This window comes from Scyliorhinus canicula, chromosome 3 (genome assembly GCF_902713615.1).
Source record: "Scyliorhinus canicula chromosome 3, sScyCan1.1, whole genome shotgun sequence".
Classification (NCBI taxonomy): Eukaryota; Metazoa; Chordata; class Chondrichthyes; order Carcharhiniformes; family Scyliorhinidae; genus Scyliorhinus; species Scyliorhinus canicula.
This window is the reverse complement of record NC_052148.1, coordinates 229,601,414-229,625,342: the sequence shown is the minus strand read 5'-3', so window position 1 is coordinate 229,625,342 and position 23,929 is coordinate 229,601,414. Positions and strand designations below refer to the sequence as shown.

The following is a 23,929-nucleotide window of genomic DNA, read 5'->3' as shown; positions in this document are numbered from 1 at the left end:
TCTCCCTACCACTCTAAGCGTCAGCTCCCCCAATTGCCCCTCCTGTCCCCTCGCCTGGACCACAAACATCTTACTCTTCCCCATATTTAGTTTATACCCCAAAAAGCGGCCAAATTCCCCTGGAATCCTCATGATTTCTTCCATCCCCTCTATTGGGTCCGATACGTACAGAAGCAGGTCGTCTGCATAAAGCGAGACTCTGTGCTCCCACCCCCCCCCCCCCCCCCCCCCCCACCCCAGACCCTTGAGCTCCACTGGGTACCCGTATGGCCCCGGGGCTTTACCCGACTGCATGGCCTTCAGACTCTCCACTATCTCTTCCACCCGATCGGGGCCCCCAGCCCTTCTACCAGCTCCCCGTCCACCTTTGGGAAACTCAGCCCACCTAAAAAGTGCCTCATCCCTTCTGGCCCCGTTGGGGGTTCCAGCACATACAGCCTACTGTAAAAATCCTTAAACGCCTTATTCATCCCTGCTGAATCTCCAACCAGGTTCCCATCATTTACTTTCCCCATCTGCCTGGCTGCCTCCCTCTTTGATACTATATATAATTAATAAACAAATTTCCTTGCATTATAGTTAAACTGACAAGAAGGAGTATCAATATTTGTAGAGGCCCCATGACACAAATATTTGCAAATGCTTCCATAGAAAATGTGATTTTCTTTGTAAATATTATTCAAAATGTAATGTTGACAGGCAATAGTCAAGGGATAAATACCTTGAATTTGATCCCATTAGTTGAGCACCTCTGTCAAGTAATGCACTTGCTGCAAGACCTTGTTTAATCACCTAAAAGCAAATTAATCCAGAACAATTAATATCTTTCAGGTACAGCTTACAACAGTTTTTACATTTCATGTATGCTTTAATTATTTTGCTTCTGTGATTAAATCCAATGGGCAAGACACTCCATTTGGGAGACTAAGTTCTCCCACTGGAATAGAATCACTCCCAGTCAGCGCTGGTGCTAGGAGTGGTGCCCAGGAGCGATTCCCTCTTCGTTGCCATGCAAATTTATGCATGACAAGAGCTCATGGGATTTGGTCGGAATCCCAGTATCAGGCCCACATATTGAAAATCTTTTTATTGGCTTTTCTCATATTTATAAACAGTTGTTGCTTATATACATTACATCTTTCTTGTCTGCGCTAATTTGCTTTATTTTATAGAGAGGTTTGTTTTGTGCTTCATTTAACTAACTGTATGTACATTTTGCTGCCCTCTGGATCGGTCTGTGATATCCCCCACCCCCCCAGGTTGTGCAGTCCTTTGGTTCCGCATCTTTTTTGTTCCTGACTTACTCCTCGGTGCTGGCCTCGAACAGGTTTTGGAACAGGCCAATGAACTGCCCCAAGTATCCAGGAAGCTTTCCTCTGACTCTCGGATGGCGTACTTAATCTTCTCCAGGTGGAGGAGAAATTCCGAGAGGTTAGCGAGCCAGTCTGCAGCTTTGGGTGGTGCTGCCAATCGCCAGCCGAGCAGGGTTCTCCGGCATGCAATTAGGAAAGCGAAACCAAGGGCATTAGTCTCCTTCCCTATGTGTAGCTCTGGCTGCTAAGACCCCGGAGATTGCCACTATTGGGGAAGGCTGTCCAGAACGCTGCAAGCTTGGGGCAAGCCCAAAACACGTGGGTGTGGTTCAGGCCCACATTTTGAACAGTCGCCCAATAGAGAGGTCCGGAAGCTGGCCCCCTCCCACCCACAATGCAAATTCTGCACCCTGCTCTCTTTCCCCCCCACCACAACTGAGAAATAGGGCTATCCTCCTCTCCATCACCATGAGAATTATGGGAATTACAGGTCTCTCCCACAACCCCCCCCCCCCCCCAAAAGCACGCACTCATGATGGTGACCCAAACCACCCTCCACCCTATGACACCTCCCAGCTATGATTGACAGCTTCTGACCACATCAAATGAAGTTAAGTGTTTTCGGCTGACAAAGTGAGGAAGTGCTAGCAGTTATCTCCAAGATGCTTATAATCATTGTGGTTAGCTTCAAAGCAGGGTACTTGAGTTGCAATCAAGCGTGAAGGGTAATGAAAATGAACATTTCAGACACTTGGCTGTGTGGAAGCTATTACCCTGTCAATTACAGCCTACTAAAAACTATTTATCTTTGAAAGTGAATAGAAGCCTCCCAGATCAAAGGATCTGAGGAGGTCTAATGCCATGTTATGTGTTTTGGCTTTCTATGAAGCCTAGCATACCTGTAACAGCTGCTGCTTTCAACACTTATGTGTCTGAGGTAGCAGGTGTATGGGGTAGGTCTCTGTTAAGGGGGGGATAGGTCTCTGATACTGGGGGGAGGCAGATCTCTGATACCAGGGAGGGTGGGTGGGTCTCTGATACCAGAGGGTGGGCCCGCTAAGTGGATGCATATGGGTCATTAAGACCCTTTGCATTCACTTACGTCCTCCCACTGGCACAGTGTCATGGACCTTGATGCTGGCTTCAGCAGGGCGTTGGAGCATCATGTTCAGGTGCTGATCCCCCAAAACCCATTCTCAGTCCCATTCGGGAAACACACTTTGGGTGCTGTGGGACAGAGAATCCAGCCTTTATGGTCTTTTTTTTTTGGAGATTGGGGAGATTCTTACAGAATTCTCCCACACTTCAAATTTTTATTGGGAGTAGGGACCTAAGGACACCAGCAAGACTGTGTCCTCAGAGATCTTTTCTTTTCAAAGGCTCAATCTCAAAGTTGAGTTGAAGGTCCCCCTCTCCCCAATCATGGACATTGCAACCCCCGCAGACATGGGCAACACCCCAACCTTTGACCCCGGAGAGCCAACCTCTCCCCTCGCATCAAATGTCCGGGTCACACCGCACACCACATAGGGATGAGGGTGACCCAGCTGCACCCCCCTCACATCCAATGAGAGGTTAGAATCGTACCCCTTATGTTTAGTTTTTGATTGCTGAAATCAATAACCACCAAGTCATGACAGGCCAAATGGCTTCCTCTTCTGTTGTCCTCATGTAGTGAAGCTAAGGATATACTAAAAAGATGTGCCAACTGTGCTGCGAAATAGTAGTAAGCTAGGGGGTTGGGAGAGTTTAAAAACCAGAAATGGGTGCCCAAAAGATTGGTTAAAAAGGGAAGAAAACAATGAGAGGAAACTAGCCAGGAATCTAAAAACCAAAGTGTAAGAGCTTGTCCAAATATATAAGGAGAGTGCAACTAAAATAAAACTTGCTTCCTCAGAGGGTGAGAAAGGAGAAATCACCATAGGGAATGAAGAGTTGGAAGAGACATTGAACAAATATTCCACATCTGTCTTAGCATAGAAGACACAAAGTACATCCAGAAATTGAGGGTAACCTAGAGGCCAACAAGAGTGAGGAACATAAAGTAATATTCAACAGGAAAAGAGCACTGGAGAAACGCAATGGACTCCAATCCATATTTTGGACCAGATGACCTCCAGCCTTGTGCTGTAAAGGAGGTCGCTGCAGAGATACGGTGTGCACTAGTTATGATTTTCCAAACGTTCTAGATTCTAAAATGTCCTCAGCACATCGGAGGTTAGCAAATGTAACAGCATTATTCAGGAAAGAAGGGAGACAGAATAAAGGAACCTACAGGCTTGTTAGCCTGACATCAGTTAATAGAAACGTCCTGAAATATATTATTAAGTAAGCTTTAACAAGGCACCATGACAATAGTAGTATGATCAGATAAAGTCAATATTGTTTTACCAAAAAAAATCATATTTGACAAATGTAGAGATTTTTGAGGGCCGAACTAGTAGGATAGGTAAAGAAGTAGCAAGAGATATAGGCCGGAATATTCCGGCTGTTCACATCAGTGGGATCTTACAGTTCCACTGTCGGCGCATCAGCATCACGTGTTTCCCGGTGGTGAGGGTTGCATTCAACAGGAAACCCCGTTGACAACAGTGGGACCAGAAGATTCCGTCCACCGACCAATTGCGGGCACTGCGTTGCACAGAAAAGCCTGCTTGTAGCATACTTAGAACATAGAACAGTACAGCACAGAACAGGCCCTTCAGTCCTCGATGTTGTGCCGAGCCATGATCACCCTACTCAAACCCACGTATCCACCCTATACCCGTAACCCAACAACTCCCCCCCCCCTTAACCTTACTTTTTAGGACACTACGGGCAATTTAGCATGGCCAATCCACCTAACCCGCACATCTTTGGACTGTGGGAGGGAACCGGAGCACCCGGAGGAAACCCACGCACACACAGGGAGGACGTGCAGACTCCACACAGACAGTGACCCAGCCGGGAATCGAACCTGGGACCCTGGAGCTGTGAAGCATTTATGCTAACCACCATGCTACCGTGCTGCCCTTGGACTTACAAACTGCATTCAATATGGTGCCTAAGTGTTCATGGAGCTGGCTGTAATAAATTAGTATGGATGGAGGATTGGTTATTAGACATGAAGCAGAGAAGCATAAAGAGAGCATTTTCATGTTGGCAGGCTGCAACTAGATGAGTGACTCAAGGATCAGTGCTGGAGCCTCAGATTTTACAATCTATATAATTAATGACTTAATCAAAGAGACAGAGAATAATATATTCATGTTTACTAATGATACAAACTTAGGTGGGAATGTAGGCTGTGTAGAGGAGACAAGGGGGGTGGAAAAAGATATAGACAGGTTATGTGAGTAGGCAACAGGGTGGCAGATAGAACATAATGTGGGCAAGTGTGAGATTATTCATTTCGATCATAGAACTTCATAGAATCCTGACAGTGCAGAAGGATTCTGATCGAGTCTTTACCAATCTTCAAAAGAGCACCCCAGCTAGGCCCATTCCCCTGCCCTATCCCCTTAACCCCACCTAACCCTTGGACACTGAGGGGCAAATTTGCATGACCAATCCACCTCACCTGCACATCTTTAGATAGTGGGGGGAAACTGGAGCACCCGGAGGAAACCCACGCAGACATAAGGAGAACATGCAAACTCCACACAGGACCACCTCCACCCTAGGGCAGAATTGAACCTGGGTCCATGGCGCTAAGAGGCAGCATGCAGGTACAGCATGCATTTAGGAAGGCAAATAACATGTTGACATTTATTGCAACAGAATCGGACTACAATAATAAGGAAGTCTTGCAGATATCTGAGAGGATTGCGAGGCTGGAATAGATTACAGAAATAGAATGGGGCAACATCACGGAGGGATTTGAAAACAAGGATGAGGATTTTAAAATCAAGACTTGCTTGACTAAGAGCCAAAGCAGGTTGGCAAGCACAAGTGTGGTAGGTAAACAGGACCTGCTGCAAGTTAAGGCTCAGACAACAGAGTTTTGGATAACTTCAAGTTTATGAACACTAGAATGTAGGAGACCAGCCAGGAATGCGTCAGAATAGTTCTAGAGTTAACAAAGGCAACGAATGAGAGTTTCAGTTGCAGCTGAAATAGAGGCAAAGGCAAGGCATGTTGTGAAGGTGGAAATAAGCAGTCTGGAGGAGGTTACAACAATACGGTGAGGCAAGGCCGTGAAGTGATATAAATAAGAGGATTAGAGTCTTAAATTTGAGGCCCTGTCTGTTCTCTTAACAACAGATCCCATGGCACTATTTTGAAAAGGAGCAAGGGAATTCTTCCTGGTGTTCTGGCCATTATTAAGTATGTTCAAGTAAAACATACATGAACATACTTAACAATGGCCAGGACACCAGGAAGAATTTCCTTGCTCTTTTTCAAAATAGTATGGACGTAAATAGATGCTGGTCTCATGTGGAATAGATCAACCATGATCATACTGAAAGATACAGCAGACTTTGTTTTTTAAATTTAGTGTACCCAATTCATTTTTCCAATTAAGGGCCAATTTTGCATGGCCAATCCACCTACCCTGCAGATCTTTGGGTTGTGGGGCGAGACCCACGCAAACACAGGGAGAATGTGCAAACTCCACATGGACAATGACCCAGTGCCGGGATCGAACCTGGGATCTCGGCGCCATGAGGCTGCAGTGCTAACCACTGCGCCACCATGCTGCCCTAAGATACAGCAGACTTAAGAAACTATATAGTCGACTCCTGTTCCCATTTTGTTTGTTTTAACAACAAAATAATTAGTTTATAGATGTTGTTTAAGGAATAAATATTTGACTCGGGACAAACCAGGGGAAACTCCCCTGCTCTTCTTTAAAATAGTGCCATGGGATCTTTTACACTCATTGGAGAGGATAGTCAGAACCTCAAATTGAAGATCTCTTCCTCTTATTAAATCTCTTCATGGCCTTGCCCCACCTTATTGTTGTATCGCTTCCAGTCCTGCAACACTAGAACATGGCACCACCCCTGCCCCCAATAATCATCCATTCCACTGACTGTTGCCGTTTGCATGTTCTCCCATCCTTTCTGCTCACCACTAGAACCTGGATCCCACACTCTGTAATGCCCTTCCTAACAACTCCACCTCTCTCTTCCTTTAATGGTCCTTTTTAAAACCCATGACTATTGCTTTATCTCAGCATCTATTTTATTCATGTTATGACTCTGTGAAGTGCCCTGGAATAATTAATTTTAAAAACTACTATTTAAATAGCAATTATTATTCTTCATTTCATCATGGGTGTCAATTTCTCAAATGTTAATTTCCCCAACACAAAGTAGCAATTCCTATCTGAATGTGGAAGTTTAACAGTATAAAAAGGTTGCCAACCTTAAACATAGGTACAGAAAGCTGGTCAAATGAAGATGAGTTCTCTTCACTGGTTGGTGTATCAAGGTCCAAAGGACGATGTAGTGAAGATTTCGATGTTCTCTTGTTTGTTGGCTGTTTTACTGACCAGTTGGATACCTGCAATTGTGTCAGGTAATTTAGGTAACAAGACATCACAATCTGCTGACTTGATAGCTGTTTGCTATCTACAGCCTTTTCTCCTTCGGCAGTGTATATATGACCAGCTGACTCCTCATCTCCTTCAAGAGCTGATACAAAAGAAGCCTGAGAGGCATGAGCTTTTATAGGATAGTTTTTTAGCTCTTGGCTATCTCCGCTAATGGTGTTATTTAATGGTCCCTCTACACTACAATAAATTGTATTCCTGTAATTGTCAACTGCTTGTGTACGACGCCTCTTCTTTCTCCCTGGGTAGGTTCCTGGACCTTCATCACTACTGACTGGATCAAAGTCTTCAGCTGCTGAAAAGTATGCCTCACTTTCAGCCACAGATATGGAGGAATCGACCGACCTGTACTGATGGAAAGTGTTAGAATCTGCTGATGGAGTAAAGGGGAAGGATCCAAAGCTCCTCCGCTGACGAGGGGAATCCAAAACATTCTCATCACTGCGGGACACTTCGCTGGTGAATTGTACACCCATCGTTGCAGGCTGCCGTTCACCAAAAATGGCTGCTGATAAACTTTTTGTACTCCCAAGCCGCGTGGAAGAGACAGAGGCTTGACGTTTCAAAGGTGAACGGACTAGAGTTCGGTCTTGATTATTAGGAGAAACTGGAGTGCTTCCTGAAACATCCATTGGACCACTAGAAAGAGAAAACACATGTTTTTCACAAAGTGCTTGTGTTTGCTTTTTTCACAATTCCCTGACCAAAAAGGCTGGGAAGCAGCCGATAATCAAGTGAAGAACAAGGCCCAATGTTTACAATTTTATTCTTTGCCTTTATGAAGCAGGATAGTTTAGATCCTGCCTAAAACCTATCCACCCGTTGACAAGGATGGCATGAGGAACTTGCCATATCAGAAGCAATATTCCATTATTTATGGCACAACACAATGGTGTACCATATGTCCAGTACTTTACGATTTTTCAGCCTTGGAAAATTCAAATTTGTAATCCAGAGAGACCTGTTATTTAGAATTAATATAACTTACTTTCCAATAGTTTCCTCTGTGTTTGCACTTGAAACAGAAATATGCATCTGTAGAGTTCTGTCATCAGTATTGGAGGAAGGACTGTTTTTTTCGCTTGCCAACAAAGGGAGTGCAGAAGTAGAACTACTGTTTTCTTCAGAGGAGGATGTTGAACTGTGAGATCGTAAAGGGACCTGCAAATTGTGGTACTGGTTCTTTTTCTCTGAATCAGTTCCCAGTGATCTAGAGTCCCATTCTTTTCTTTTTGTCCCATTTGGCTTACCTAAATGACCAGAATATAGGTATTGTCAACACAAATAGTTTCTTCAAAAATGTAAGCAAAATATTTACAGATATTGGAAATCTGAAATGAAAACAGAAAATGCTGGAAATACATATTAAGTCAGACAGCATCTGCAGAGAGAAAGAAACAGTTAACTTTTCAAGTTGATAAGTTTTCATCAGAAAAATCATTGACCTGAAATGTCAACTCTTTTACTCTGCCTCCACAGGAATTGTCTTACCGACTGAATAATTCCAGATTTTCTGATTAATTTCTTCTATTACGTGTCCATTTTCAGGTATTCAAACTTTAAATCACAAGGTGAATAAAAATCTCTCCTCTGAGAAACCATGAAAATTTGTAAAAGATGCAAACAGTTGTAAAGCATTGTACTGCACAAGTTATGTTGAATTGCATTAATTGAAGACAAAGTAAGGGAACTGAAGAGAAATACAAATTGAACAAATAATGCTGGAAATCATTTTAAAAGCTCAGTTTTATGTAAGAAGTTACCATCTGCAGTCTTTGAAATATCCTTCGTGGTAATCCATTCATTTGGATGCAGCAGTGACTGCCCATAGAACATTTCTGATTCTGTGATTGCAGTAGAGAAAGCAGAACTAGTGGACGGAGTAATTTCATCCAGTTTGAAGAAGTCTAGTCCTGAGGCCATGCCTGCGTAGAACTTACAACCACTAAGGCAGCCACACTTGTTCTTGACTCGTTTATTTTTGACATCATCATCTGGCCAGAGAAACCATAGTCTGCATCAAAGAATGCACAATGTCAGTTGAAGACAAAGAAACCATAATAGTAATCCACAATCAAATCATTAGATGTTCAACATGAAGTGCAGCTTTCACCTTCAAAACACCCATGGTGAAATGTATGCAGGGAGAAAATGAGCACATTTGACTGTCGACCACTAGCTGAGCAACGTGTTAACTATTAAATAAACAAGCATCTTTAAACTCATTGCTGCAATACGGACATTACAATAAGGATGTGTACGTTCATTTTGCTTCTTACCACATGCTGCACTCCTTCTACACTAACATTTACTTCTGTTTCACAGCTCTTCCAAAAGCCAACACAACATTACCAAGGGCCATAAAACTGGCCTTTTAATTTAATTTACTCTTTCCTGCAATTTCTGCCAGGATCTTGCCTCCTCAGAGGGATGACTTTTTAAAAAATTTGTTCTTGGGATGTGTCCCGCGCTAGCTAGGCTAGCATTTATTTCCCAACCCCAAGTACCCTTGAGAAGGTGGTGGTGAGCAGCCTTCTAGAACTGCTGCAGTCCATGTAGTGCAGATACACCCAAAGTGCTGTTAGGGAGGGAATCCCAGTATTTTCATCTAGCGAAAGCAGTCTATTTCAAGCAGTCCTGCAGTATCAGATCATGTCCTCATCTGACTTATCCATTAGATAACAAGTAGCAGCAACCATAGCTGATTTACTGCATCATCTCAAGTCCTAAGGCAATGTGACATCCCTATTCACTCAGTGACTGAGATCAATTAACAGAACAATACCCAAACCTTCCTGGTCCATATGGCTCAACTACTCTTTGCATTTTTTTTTACATATTCTCAGTTGAAGATTTTGCACGAGTCCTTTGCAAACCAGGTTTTTCCCTGCCACCCTTCTAGGGTAGTGTATGAAGCACTTTGATGGTAAACTAAAACTTTCTTCACTAAGATTAAACTGTAGGAGGGGCAGACAAAATATTACCGATGCTGGAAATCTGAAATAAAACAGAAAATGCTCGAAAGACTCAACAGGTCTGGCAGCATCTGTGGAGAAAGAAACAGGTAATGGGCAGGATTTTGTGCCCCCCCCCCCCCCCCCCCTCCCTCCCTCCCTCCACCTGCTGCCACCGCCACCTCCACTTCTGGAAAACAAATTTGGGGGCTAAGATGATTGGCTCCAGCGAACAAAACTATCTTCCTTTGTGCTGGATATGATTCCAGCAGAGAAGAATTTGCCCATAATTCTCACAGACGTCAATTTTACTAAGATCCTGTAGTGTCACACTTGGTCAACAGCTATCTTTATCTCAAGGACTGCAATTTGAGCTCAGTTCTTTTGACCAAGTTTGGACCAAGGCTATGATGTAAGTCAGGTGCTGATGGCCCTCGTAGAACCTATTAGCATGGAGTGAGCACACTGTTGCTAAGTAAGTGCTGCTTGTGAGCAATGCGCCAAACTTTACATCATTTTGATGACAGCTGAGAGGAGGAGATTTGTGGACAGTGTTTGGCTGGATTGGATTTGTTCTGCAGTAAAAGCAAAATAACCTAGATGCTGGACGTCTGAAAAAGAAACAGAGAGCGTTGGAAATGCTCCATAGATCTGGCTGCATCTGTGGAGAGAGACTCTTCATCGGAAGTTCCAAAAAGAGTGTAGAAACCAATTATTTTCTCATACACCTGATAGGTAAAAGATAGCTATTTAGCGTAAATATTAAGCCCTCGTTTTAAATACCCATTTTAAGTTAAGGATTTCAACACTCATAACCTCAGGTCATTTCAAAACATATAGCTTCAACAGAACAGAGACACAAAACAGCATGACACAGCATAATTCCATTACAGATTAAAATAGCACTTTTACTGAGCTAACAAATACATTTGCAAGACAGTCTGACACTACACTTGTGCTGTACCATTTATCAGATCAAGGACATAGCAACACCATAGCAACGCCATAGTAACATGAAGGCACCATTGTTCATAATGCAGATAACAGCTAAGTCAGCAGAAGACCAGTTTAAACTGGTCGCGATAACAGCACAGAATCGTATTCCATAACATGCACAAGTATTCAAACATGAAACATTTAAAACTAATGTTGCACATTGAAGATTGACAGCTAACCATCAAATCAAACTCATTTGATTCTAACCCAAACCAATTAGGATGACTTAGCGGTATAGATAGATGGCTAAAGACTGATATGATTTCATATAACCGTGAGGGTCCGTACGGCCGTCTTTATTCATCAATCATCTATACTTTGATCTAAACTATTCGCTGTCTCTATACTTTCACTTTTCCACTCAAACTCTTGAAGTAAATGCAAGCTGTTTTGCCGTAAGCAAGAAACCATTTCTGTATTATTTTGAAAGTTAAATTGTGTACAAGTTGCTTGTCTTTAAGTCCTTTTTGCTAGCCAGACTTATTAGAGAATAAAATTTAAGTGACTCTCAATTGCAATCAAATAGAGGCAATAAACAATTCTTATTTGCACCCGAGAAGTGTTAACTCAAATTTCTACTGAGGTTTAGTGTCGCAAGTGCCGCTAGATCCGCATGGTAGATCTCTTCTGCAGTAAAAGAAAAATAATGTAGATGCTGGATGTCTGAAACAGAAACAGAAAGCATTGGAAGTGCTCCATAGAACTGGCTGCATCTGTGGAGAGAGACTCTTCATCGGAAGTTCCAAAAAGAGCCACATTGAACTCAAAATGTTAACACTTCTCTTTCCACAGATGAAATCTGGCATGTTGAGCTTTTAGAAACACACTGTTTTTATTTTGGATTTGTCCTGCTTTTTATAGAAAGAACATATTTGGAAAATATTGCCCTTTGTCAGATAGGTGCTAGTGTTCTAATTGCAATCGAACAGCTTGGCTAGGTGCGTAGTTAGTTCTGGATAACATTTCAGCATTACAATAAGAATGTAGTCAGGGTCCATCACCTTTGCTACATACAGTGCCTTCAGGGATATCCTGCTTTCATGGTGAGTGAATCAAAATGGCGAAAGACTGACATCTGTAATGCTTAGAAAGGCAGAGATGGATCAGCTATTTGGCACTTTTGGCTGAAGATTCTTGAACTCATGTACTGGGCTCGGCCATTATGCAGGATGGGGATGTTTGTGGAGCTTCCTCCTCCAGCTGGTTAACTGTCTAACAGAATGCTTGTGGGAGAACTGTAGACCTCTGATATGATCCATTGGTTCTGAAATCAGTTAGCTCAGTTTAATGCAAGCTGCTTCCGCTATTCAGCATGCTTGTAGACTCTATTTGTCATCCTTTGCTAACTCCAATCCCAGATGCAGGCATGCCCACAAGTGGTGGTGACATAGTGGTATACAATTTGGTGGGCGATGCCCTGAGCGTTTTCAGCATTGACTTCATAATCCATGATGTCTCATGCCAGCAGTTCCAACAGAGGCATTCACTTGGTGCAAAGTTCATAACAATACGGAATGGTGCAATTTATTTCATCGTGATCAGAGCCAGTTATAATCTGGATTCCATATCTTTTGTGTGCCCACAATTGTCAGTCATTTTGGAAACCGGAAATAAAAAGTTCCCATATAAAAAATACTGTTGAGTAATAAACTGGGAAATTCTTTCTTTGACTAAATTGGTTTAAAACAGTGTTTGACCCAGACCAATATTCTTATTGCTGCTGATGTCAATTATTTGAACTGATCGCATTTCACACTCTAGATTAGGAACAATAAGGCAGATCGATACCTCCATATTTTATACAAAAGAGCAGAGTTTGGAGTGTGTTATGATTAAGGAACTCATCCAGCTACGGGAATATCATATACCATGATTCCTTTCTGGATTATCTTAATCTCGACTTGGAATGGTTAACACTGCTGTCTCACGGTGCTGAGGACCCAGGTTTGATCCCGGCCCCAGGTCACTGTCCATGTGGAATTTGCACATGCTTCCCGTGACTGCATCATCTCACCCCACAACCCAAAGATGTGCAGGGTAGGTGGATTGTCCACGCTAAATTGCCCCTTAATTGGAAAAAAAAATGTTTTAAAAAATCTTGACTCAGAGCGCATTTTAACTGCGCTTTCCCTTTAATTAAATAACAGCAATTTTACAATTTCCCTTTTTGTTCTTGGCAGGATATTGCGCCAGATAATTACAGCTCGTTGTTCCATTTGATGTATCAAATACTTAGATAAGATGGAACATTTTAATATAATCAAGCCATAATTGTATTGGGATTTTTTCACTGTCTGGAACAGAAGATCATGAACCGTAACTTCCTCAGTGTGGCAATCTCCGGTGGACTGCAACTCTCAACAGACTTACCTTGGCTGGGATTCCGAACCCATTAATTGGATCTCCCCAGAGGACTCCCCCGGTGCATCCCATAAATGCAATGCTGGGGAGCCAGGAGGTTATGAGCCCATATTGTCTACTTACAAAAACAAGTATTTAGTACCTTTTAGTTCGGTTGTCATGAGTTTCCAAGAATTGCCTTTGTACTTCATGTTTTACAGGATGGTCTGCAGCCAAAGCGACATCTGCTGTGATTAATCCAAAATTAACTGAACCTGCTTCAAGCCAACATGATCGACGGAGCACGGTGGGTTGAATTCCAAGCCTACAGTTTTCAAATTGTTCAATATATTGCCTCAGCTGAACATCTTGTATGACAGCGCTTACTCCTTCTCCAACTGCTTGGTTATGAAGGTTACAAGCCGCAATGCGAATGGCCCCTATCTGGAATATAAACTTAGTTAGAAACCAAAGCCATCTGTTCAAGAAACATATCAAATTATCATGAATAAACATTACAAAAAGATTTATTCTGTTATATCTGCAGTACATTTAAATAAATACGTTCCGTGAGCATGTCTTTTCAACATTTAGAAGTCTCAACATTTGTCAAATGTGTCCTCTGCAGCTTTTATGAGAAAACCAAAAACCCCTGGGCACTTGTAATACTAGTAACAGGATCACAATAAAAAATCTCAATTACATGTACCATTGGTGCAAAACCAGAATTTTGCACTCATTTCATTTCTATGATCACAGCTTTGCCAGAAATATATTTTTATACGACAAACAAATAGTTTGGAGCAGTGAAAATGAGAAGCGGGTCATACAGCTACTAAAAGCTGATGGCAGAAAATCAAAAGCAGAGCCAAGTAACCCCCACAACCAGTCAGGGATGCTGGTTGATGAGAAGATGCAAAAACAAGGAAAGAAAATAAACCAGAATCTCAGAGAATTAATCACTTAATAATAATCCATGATATAATAAGAATGCTGATTGGTGTGTGACTTTGAAATACGTGTCCCTATGTCAGATTCTCCATGCAAAAAAAAATTACAAATATCAACACCACCGTGGTGATACTGAGAATTGCCAATTTCCATTTTAAATGTATACTGGTAAAGTTGGATATGCAAACATTTGCAAATAATCCTGCACTTACATACACTGATGACTGCAACAGATGTAGAGCCAACATGGTTTAATACTGTGCAATTAACCTAATCTGATATTCAAATACACCACCTTCACCAGCTGTGACAGCCAGGTACCTACTGGTGTGCAACCTGAGCTCCAAATGCTTCCAGCACAAACTAATCATATTTGTAATTGTATTTTGGTTTCTAATTTCAATTTCATATACCAGCATGTATTTCTCTTTGGTTTGAACGAAAACCAAATGAAAACAATTACCTTTATATTGGCTGCACAACCATGTTCTACAACAAAAAGATCTGCTCCATCAACTGCGACCCGAGTCATAATGTATTTCAGTTCATCTGCTCGCTGACAAGGCCCAGGCAAACTTTTCAGCTGAAGATATTGAAAAGAAAACAGAAATAAACCATATGCAGATAAATATTGCAAAATATACGCAATAAGAAATTAAGGATTTAGACGAAATTGATAATTTTTCTAACTTTTAAAAATTCATTTCATGGGATGTGAGTGTTGCTGGTTAGACCAGCATTTATTGCCCATCCCTAGTTGTCCTTCAGAAGGTGGCGGTGAGTTGCCTTCTTGAATCGCTGCATCCCTGAGGTGTAGGTACAGTTAATTTGCTTTCTCCATTAACTCCTTCATCTGCCAACCTGAAATCTTATTTTGTATGCTCAGTTGACTTTGAAAAGTTGTCATATCAGTCTAAAATCATGTTTGTTTTCTGTCCTCTCTCTTCTCTGTTTGCAATGCAATCACTGCAGAATGTATGGAACACCTTTTAAAATTTAGCAGTTCAATCAACAGGTGATAATGGTGTCTGTCACGAAGTATTAGACCAGGGCATCAAACTTAGTTCACATGGAGGTCATGATCTAATGTTTCGGCACTTAGCATAGGCTACATACAGCAGAGGTTACTTATGGACACCGGGTTAAAAATCAGTATGCTTCTCAGTTTTTTGGTGTAGAACAGGTGCAATGTTAAGCATTTTCTGGTATGAGATCATGCAAATACGCTGTGCTGGTGGCATGGCAACGATTATATTTCTGCAATATGCTGCACAGGACCTATGGGGTGGGAATGCTGGCCATCCCCAAGCTCCTTGCTGAGTACAAGCTCCCCCGCTAGGGGTGGGGTACCTTATTTACTCAGTGTATTTAAGGTCGACCAGTAAGGCACCGACCAAGCAGGAACCCAGTAGGGGGTCTACCAGGAAGAGTATGTACATATCGTTTGTGAATAAATCTTTGTTCTTAATTTTACTCGCTATGGACTCCCGGGTCCTTATTAAACTGGCGACGAGGAGTAAACTGGTTTGCTGTCAACGCTGCAACCGACTCAACTGAGCCATCTCCCTGATTTTCTGGGCCCAGGTTTGGATTTCTCCAGGTTTGGATTTCTTTGATTCACCATGTCTTTGTTTGGGAGGTGAGATGCATTTGATGCTGGTGTTGCAAGACTAGAACCAATATACCGAACAAATGCATCATTTTTACCGAGTCAACGATGTCGCAAAGACAGACAGTCATACTGTGGACCGCAAACGTTCGGGGTGATCCGGAGTCTCTCGTACCCGGAGACACCAGATACACAAATATTTGACCAGCTCATGATGCTTTTGCAACACTTTAATCCAACCCCGTTGATAATCGTTCAAAGATATCGGTTTAATACGGCGGAGAGGTCCACTAGTGTGCCCGTCATCGAGTATGTGCCTCGACTATGGAAGAATTTTGAGAGTATGGAACTGTTTTATCCGATATGTTCCGCAATTGCTTGGTCTGCGGTATCAATAATATGGAAACTCAGAAAAAGCTTTTGGGTGAAGTCTCCCTAACTTTACAGCAGGCAGAAATCCCTGTCCCAAGAAAGCACGGAACACGCGTCCAAGAGATGGAGCTGACTGCTTTGGGGCATCACCCCTCACGTGTATCCCACGACACAGATCAAATGCTGCTGTGACTCTGCTTCTGGGCAAGGAACCAGCCGCTGGGCGGCTGACTCAGGCAATTCCAGCTTGTGTGGTAGACAGTGGTCTCGGTGTACCGGCCGGCAGCAGGAAGGCCAGAGCTTCAGGCACCCCGGTTGAGGTAAGCATCGGCCTGGGGCCAGACCTTGCATCTGGATGACCCAGAAGTGGCAGAGAATGAGGCCGAGATGCAGCCGAACTGTTTGATATTGGCCTGTGTGGCCCCTAATCACGTTCCGATATAGGTAAATGGTCATATGCTCCAAATTGAGTTCGATATAGCAGCGGGCATTTCTGTGGTGGCGCATGCACTTTTGATCTTATCAAACAAGGAGTGCATACTTTAACTTCGGTTGACACGGTGGATCGTTTGGCCTCTTATACAGGGAAACAGCTGAATATTGTGGAGTCCACCCTTGCTCCAGTGGTTTATGGGCACCAGTCGTGAGCCCTCCCCTAATTGTTGTGCATGGAAATGGCCCTAGCCTGTTGGGCCGCGCTTGGTTACACCAGCCACAGTTGAATTGGCAGCATATCCTTAAAGTGGGATCTGGCGGTTTGTGTGTGGTACTGAGCAAATTCCAAGAAGTTTGCCATCCTAATTTGGGTACCATTTACGAGGCCATGGCTAAAATCCAGGTGGATCTGGAAGCCCAGGCCCTGATATTCTTATGCCCACCTGGTTCCCTATGCTATAGTGGAGAAGGTTGAAACGCAACTGATTGGGCGGCGCTTGTGGTCCCAGTCAAGATGCCGTATATGACAGTCCACCTCTGCGGAGACTATAAATTGACAGTGAACATGGCTTCAAGCTTAGACTGTTACCCTTCACCTCACATCGAAGATTTATATACAACATTGGCCAGTGGCTGTAAATTCACAAAACTGGGCATGAGTAACGCTGACCTCCAGCTGGAGCTCGATGAATCCTCACAGAAGTACGTCACAACTAATACGCACAAAGGGCTCTGAGTACACCCAGCTTCCATTTGGAGTCTCTTCGACAAGCATCAATGCATCATGGAGAACATCCTGCGTGGATTATCGCTTGTTGTTGTTCACTTGGATCACAGGGGCCATGGAACAAGAACATTTGTAGAACCTCAAAGTCGTGTTGAAGCGGCTTTCCAAATATGGGGTCCGCCTGCGCTACACAAAGTGTGTGTTTCAGGCAAAAGAAGAAGTGGTATATTTGGGATATCGGGTGGATCGAGATAGCCTACATCCGGTCACCGAGAAGGTATGGGCGATCAAAATAGCCCCTGCTCCATGAGACACCATGCAACTTTGCTCTTTTCTTGGATTCGTGAATTATTATGAGCACTTTATTCTGAATTTGGCTACCACCCTCGCCCCCTCCGCTTGCTTTTGAAAAAGCGTCAGCCTTGGGCTTGGGGCAAGGTTCAGGATAACAAGGTGAAGTGGTGTTGTCTTCTTCAGGTGTGTTGACACATTTTGACTCCTCAAAACCGTTGTTTGTCACGTGCGATGCTTCATCGTATGGCATTGAGGCAGTTTTGTCCCATCGTATGGACGTCAACCATGACTGTTCGATCACTTTTGCCTCCCAGGCACAGGCTGCGGCCAAAAGAAAATATGCCCAGATCGGGAAAGAATGCCCGGCGATCGGATTTGGTGTCAAGTGGTTTCATCAATACTTCTATGGACGTCAATTTTTTTATCTTCACCGAACACAAGCCATTGCTAGACCTATTCTGTGAAGAGAAGGAGTTCACGCCAACAATGTCTGCAAGGTTTCAGAGTTGGGCTGTGTTATTGGCTGCTTACCACCCAGGGACCCAGACAGCGCATGCTGATGCGTTGAGCCGTCTTTTCCTGCAGATAAAATCCGTGAACTCTCCCTATGGCGGCCAAATGTATTGCTGTCCTAAATTTTATGGACTCCATGACTCGGCACAAACCAACACTGTACTAGCCAAGGTGCATCATCTTTTTTTTTTATTCGCTCATGGGACGTGGGTGTCGTAGGTTATGCCAGCATTTATTGCCCATCCCTAATTGCCCTTGAGGGGGCAGTTGAGATTCAACTACATTGCTGTGGGTCTGGAATCACATATTGGCCAGACCAGGAAGGACAACAGATTTCCTTCCCTAAAGGACGTTAGCGAACAAAATTGTTTTTTTACGACATTATCATTAGACTTTAAATCCAGATTTCATTGAATTCATGTTTCACCATCTACAGTGGCAGAGTTTGAACCTGAGTCCCCAGAACATTACTCTGGGTCTCTGGTTTACTAATCCAGTGACAATACCACTACATCACCGCCTCTGGTGCTATACAGTGGGCAGCATCGGCAGAAATCAGGGGTGTTGAAGGCTTCCTCCTCAGAATTGCCAGAGTTGACTGTGGACGAGGGCATTCTCCTGTGGGGCACCATGATTACTGTTCCGGCGAAGGGACAGGCTGTCGTGCTGAAGACCTTTCACAATGGACATCCCGGAGTGTCTAAAATGAAGGTACTGGTGAGAAGCTAATGGCCGTGTTTGGACACCGATATTGCAACGTGTTCCAGCAGTGCTCCATCTGTCAAGAGCACCAGAGGTTCCTCGCGGCACCCCTACATCCTTTGGAGTGGCCAGGGCACACTTGGGCCTGTGTGCACACCGATTTTGCCAGTCCCTTCTTGGGTTCAATGTTTATCGTCTTGGTGGGCGCCCACTCAAAGTGGTTGGAGGTCGACAGATTAGTATCGACCACCTCCCGGGTGGCCATCGAACGATTGCACATTTCTTTTTCCATCCTCCGAATCCCAGAGGTACTTGCGACCGATAATGGGGCCTCTTTCCCGAGTGAAGAGTTTGTCGCTTTAGTGAAGAGCAATGGGATTCGTCATGTCCACACCGTCCCATACCATCTGGCATTGAATGGTTTAGCAGAAAAAGCCATGCAGCAGAGGCTCAAGAAACAGACATCTGGTTATATGGACACAAGACTGGCAAGATTTTTATTCTCATATAGGACCATGCCACACGCCGCAACTGGGGTAGACTCGCTGAGATGTTAATGGGTCGTAGGTTTCGTACATGACTGAATTTAATTTTACTGGACATCGGCACAACGGTGCGTCGCAACCAAGATTTTCCAACGGCGTTGCCCAGTTTGACATTGACCATTTCGCCGCTTCGCATCTGACAACGCAGCGTTCGTTCGTAACTTCAATGATATTGCTCACTGGCTCTCTGGAATTGTCATCCGTCAAACGGGATCAGTCTCTTACCTAGTTCAGGTCAGGGGGAAACTAATGAAATGACACCTGGATGACATTCACTCACGAAGGCTGCTTCCTCGTAAATGCCTTGAAAGAAGCCTGCCCTGGATCCTCTGGCTCCATTGCCGAACCAGCCTGCTGTGGCGCCTCCAGTCTCTCTCGACGCTGGCGTGCTCTTTCGACACCAACATGGAGATGCCCGGACCTCTGAGACCGACTCCGTAGTTCAGTTGCCTGCCGCCCCCCCTTCCCCCCCCTTCCCTTCCCCCTCTTCCCTTCTTCCCCTTCCCGTTCTCCCCCCTTCCCCCCTCCCCCCCCCCCCCCTTCTCCCCCCTTCTCCCACCCCTCTTCCCTTCTCCCCCCTTCTCCCACCCCTCTTCCCTTCTCCCCCCTTCTCCTTCCCCCCTCCCCCCCCCCGGGTTGCTGCTGCTACTGTCCCCGTACTCTATCGTTGAGCCAGAAAGTCGAGGAAAGGTTGCCACCGCCTAAAGAACCCTTGCACCGACCCTCTCAGGGCGAATTTGACCTTCTCTAGCTTAATGAAACCCGCCATGTCATTGATCCAGGTCTCCACGCTTGGGGGCCTCGCATCCTTCCATTGTAGCAAGATCCTTCGCCGGTCTACTAGGGACGCAAAGGCCAGCACACCGGCCTCTTTTGCCTCCTGCACTCCCGGCTCCACCCCAACCCCAAAAATCGAGAGTCCCCATCCTGGCTTGACCCTGGATCCCACCACCCTCGACACCGTCCTCGCCACCCCCTTCCAGAACTCCTCCAGTGCCGGGCATGCCCAGAACATATGGGCATGGTTCGCTGGACTCCCCGAGCACCTGACACACCTGTCTTCACCCCCAGAGAACCTACTCATCCTCGTCCCAGTCATGTGGGCCCGGTGCAGCACCTTGAATTGGATGAGGCTAAGCCGCGCACACGAGGAGGAAGAATTAACCCTCTCCAGGGCATCAGCCCATGTCCCGTCTTCGATCTGTTCCCCAAGTTCCCCCTCCCACTTAGCTTTCAGCTCTTCTACTGACGCCTCCTCCGCCTCCTGAATAACCATGTAGATATCAGGTATCTTCCCCTCTCCGACCCAGATCCCCGAAAGCACTCTGTCACTCACCCCCCTCGTGGGAAGCGAAGGGAATCCCTCCACCTGCCGTCTAGCAAATGCCTTTACCTGCAGATACCTGAACATGTTTCCTGGGGGGAGCCCAAATTTCTCCTCCAACTCCCCCAGGCTCGCAAACCTCCCATCAATAAACAGGTCCCTCAGCTGTCTGATGCCCGCTCTGTGCCATCCCTGAAATCCCTCATCAATGTTCCCCGGGACGAACCTATGGTTCCCCCTTAACAGAGCCTCCATCGAGCCCCCCACTTCTCCCCTATGTCGCTTCCACTGCCCCCAAATCTTGAGGGTAGCCGCCACCACCGGACTCGTGGTATACCTCGTAGGAGGGAGCAGCCACGGTGCCGTTACCAGGGCCCCCAGGCTTGTATCTCCACAGGACGCCCTCTCCATCCGTTTCCATGCTGCCCCCTCCCCCTCTATTACCCACTTTCGCACCATCGACACATTGGCCGCCCAATAATACCCCGAGAGATTGGGTAACGCCAGCCCCCCCCCCCCCCATCTCTAGCCCGCTCCAAGAAGACCCTCTTCACCCTCGGGGTCCCATGCGCCCAAACAAAGCTCATGATGCTGCTAGTCACCCTTCTAAAAAAGGCCCTAGGGATAAATATGGGCAAACACTGAAAAAGGAACAAGAACCTCGGGAGAACCGTCATTTTGACGGACTGCACTCTACCCGCCAGCGATAGCGGCACCATGTCCCATCTTTTAAATTCCTCCTCCATCTGCAACACCAGCCTGGTAAAATTAACCTTATGGAGAGTCCCCCAACTCCTGGCCACCTGCACCCCCAGGTATCTGAAATTCTTCACTGCCCTCTTAAATGGGAGTCTCTCAATTCCCTCTTCCTGATCACCCGGGTGTACTACAAATACCTCGCTCTTGCCTAAATTTAACTTATAGCCCAAGAAGCCCCCAAATTCCGCTCCATTACCACCGGCATTCCCCCTTCTGGATCCGCCACATACAACAGCAGGTCGTCCGCATACAGCGATACCCGATGTTCCTCCCCACCCCGCACCAGACCCATCCATCTCCCTGACTCCCTCAACGCCATAGCCAAAGGTTCAATCGCCAGTGCAAAGAGCAAGGGGGACAGGGGGCACCCCTGCCTGGTCCCACGGTAGAGCCTAAAGTACTCCGATCTCCTTCCATTGGTAACTACACTTGCCATCGGAGCCGTGTAGAGCAGCCTCACCCATTTGATGAATCCCTCCCCGAATCCGAACCACTCCAGCAGCTCCCACAGGTACCCCCACTCAACTCTATCAAACGCTTTCTCCGCATCCAGCGCCACCACTATCTCCGCCTCCCCCTCCACTGCCGGCATCATAATAACATTTAGCAGTCTCCGCACATTCGTGTTGAGCTGCCGTCCCTTGACAAATCCTGTCTGATCCTCATGTATCACCCCTGGCACACAGTCCTCTATCCTGGTGGCCAGGATCTTCGGCAGCAACTTAGCGTCAACATTGAGGAGCAAGATAGGCCTGTATGATCCACACTGCAAGGGGTCCTTATCCCGCTTCAGGATCAGAAAGATCAGTGCCCACGACATCGTCGGGGGCAAAGCCCACCCCCTCCTATGCCTCATTGAAGGCTCGCACTACCAGATCCGCATACTTTTTCTAAAATTACACCGGGAACCTGTCCGGCCCCGGCGCCTTACCTGACTGCATTTGTCCAATCCCCCTGACTAGCTCCTCCAACTCTATCGGCGCCCCCAGCCCCTCTACCAGCTCCTCTTGAACCCTTGGGAAACATAGCCTGTTCATGAAGCTCTCCATCCCCCCTCTCCCCATCGGAGGTTCCGACCGGTACAGTTCCTCGTAGAAGTCCCTAAAGACCCCATTTACTTCTGTTCCCTTCTGCACTACATTCCCACCCCTATCCGTCACTCCACCAATTTCCCTAGCCGCATCTCGCCTGCGGAGCTGATGCGCCAACATCCTGCTCGCCTTCTCCCCATACTCATATACCGCGCCTTGCGCCCTCCTCCACTGTGTCTCCGCCTTTCTGGTGGTCAACAAGTCAAATTTGGCCTGCAAACTATGCCGTTCCCCCAGCAACCCCTCCTCCGGTGCCTCCGCGTATCTCCTGTCCACATCCAGGAGCTCCCCCACCAGTCTCTCCCTCTCCTCCCTCTCCCTCCTTTCCCTATGGGCCCGGATGGAGATCAGCTCCCCCCGGATCACTGCTTTCAGAGCCTCCCAGACCATCCCCACCCGGACCTCCCCCGTGTCGTTGGTATCAAGATACCCCTCAATACTTCCCCGGACCCTCCTACACACCTCCTCATCAGCCAGCATCCCCACATCCAGGCGCCAGAGCGGGCGCTGGTCCTGCGCCTCCCCCATCTCCAGATCAACCCAGCGCGGAGCATGGTCTGAAATCGCTATGGCCGAATACTCGGCATCCTGCACCTTCGGGATCAATCCCCTGCTCAGGCCGAAAAAATCTATTCGGGAATAGACCCTATGGACATGGGAGAAAAAGGAATACTCCCGCGCTCTCGGCCTCCCAAACCTCCAGGGATCCACCCCTCCCATCTGGTCCATAAACCCCCTCAGCACTCTGGCCGCCGCCGGTCTCCTACCCGTCCTTGAACTGGACCGGTCCAGTGGGGGATCCAGCACTGTGTTAAAGTCTCCCCCCATGATCAGGCCCCCTGCCTCCAGGTCCGGAATGCGGCCCAACAAGCGCCTCATGAAGCCAGCATCATCCCAATTCGGGGCATATACGTTAACCAGCACCACCTTCTCTCCCTGCAACCTACCCTTCACCATAATATATCTGCCCTCCTTGTCCGACACCACCTCAGCCGCCTCGAACGCCACCCTCTTCCCCACCAGAATCGCCACCCCCCGGTTCTTCGCGTCCAATCCAGAGTGAAAAACATGCCCCACCCACCCCTTCCTCAGACGAACCTGGTCCGCCTCCTTCAAGTGGGTCTCCTGGAGCATAGCAATGTCCCCCTTCAGCCCCTTCAGATGAGAAAATACCCTAGTTCTCTTAACCGGCCCATTCAGCCCCCTCACGTTCCAGGTAATCAGCCAGATCAGAGGGCAACCCACCCCTCTCCCCCGCCGGCTAGCCATAGCTTATCGACTGCTCGCCCCAGGCCAGCTCGCCCCGCCTGACCCGTTTCCCATGGCGATAATGCCTCTCCTCTACCCCCCCGGCCCACACCAGCTCCTTCCTGGCCATTCCAGCAGCAACCCGGTATCGCCCCCCCCCAGGCTAGGACCCCTCCTAGCCGCGACGCACCCTCCATGGTACTTCCGTGAGTAGCATTGC

At 46.2% G+C, this 23,929-nt stretch overlaps 1 protein-coding gene across 12 annotated transcripts in view; it reads right to left on the bottom strand.

Moving 5' to 3' along the window:
* Positions 1-23,929, bottom strand: part of kiaa1109 (KIAA1109 ortholog) — a 534,122-nt gene that overhangs the window by 268,268 nt on the left and 241,925 nt on the right. For all 12 annotated transcript variants that reach the window (XM_038792378.1, XM_038792369.1, XM_038792381.1 and 9 more), the window contains 6 exons: positions 14,554-14,673; positions 13,303-13,583; positions 8,613-8,863; positions 7,838-8,099; positions 6,663-7,488; positions 722-792 (listed from right to left, as the gene is read on the bottom strand). In XM_038792378.1, coding sequence (XP_038648306.1) covers positions 722-792; positions 6,663-7,488; positions 7,838-8,099; positions 8,613-8,863; positions 13,303-13,583; positions 14,554-14,673 — 1,811 coding nt within the window. The remainder of the gene's footprint in view (positions 1-721; positions 793-6,662; positions 7,489-7,837; positions 8,100-8,612; positions 8,864-13,302; positions 13,584-14,553; positions 14,674-23,929) is intronic.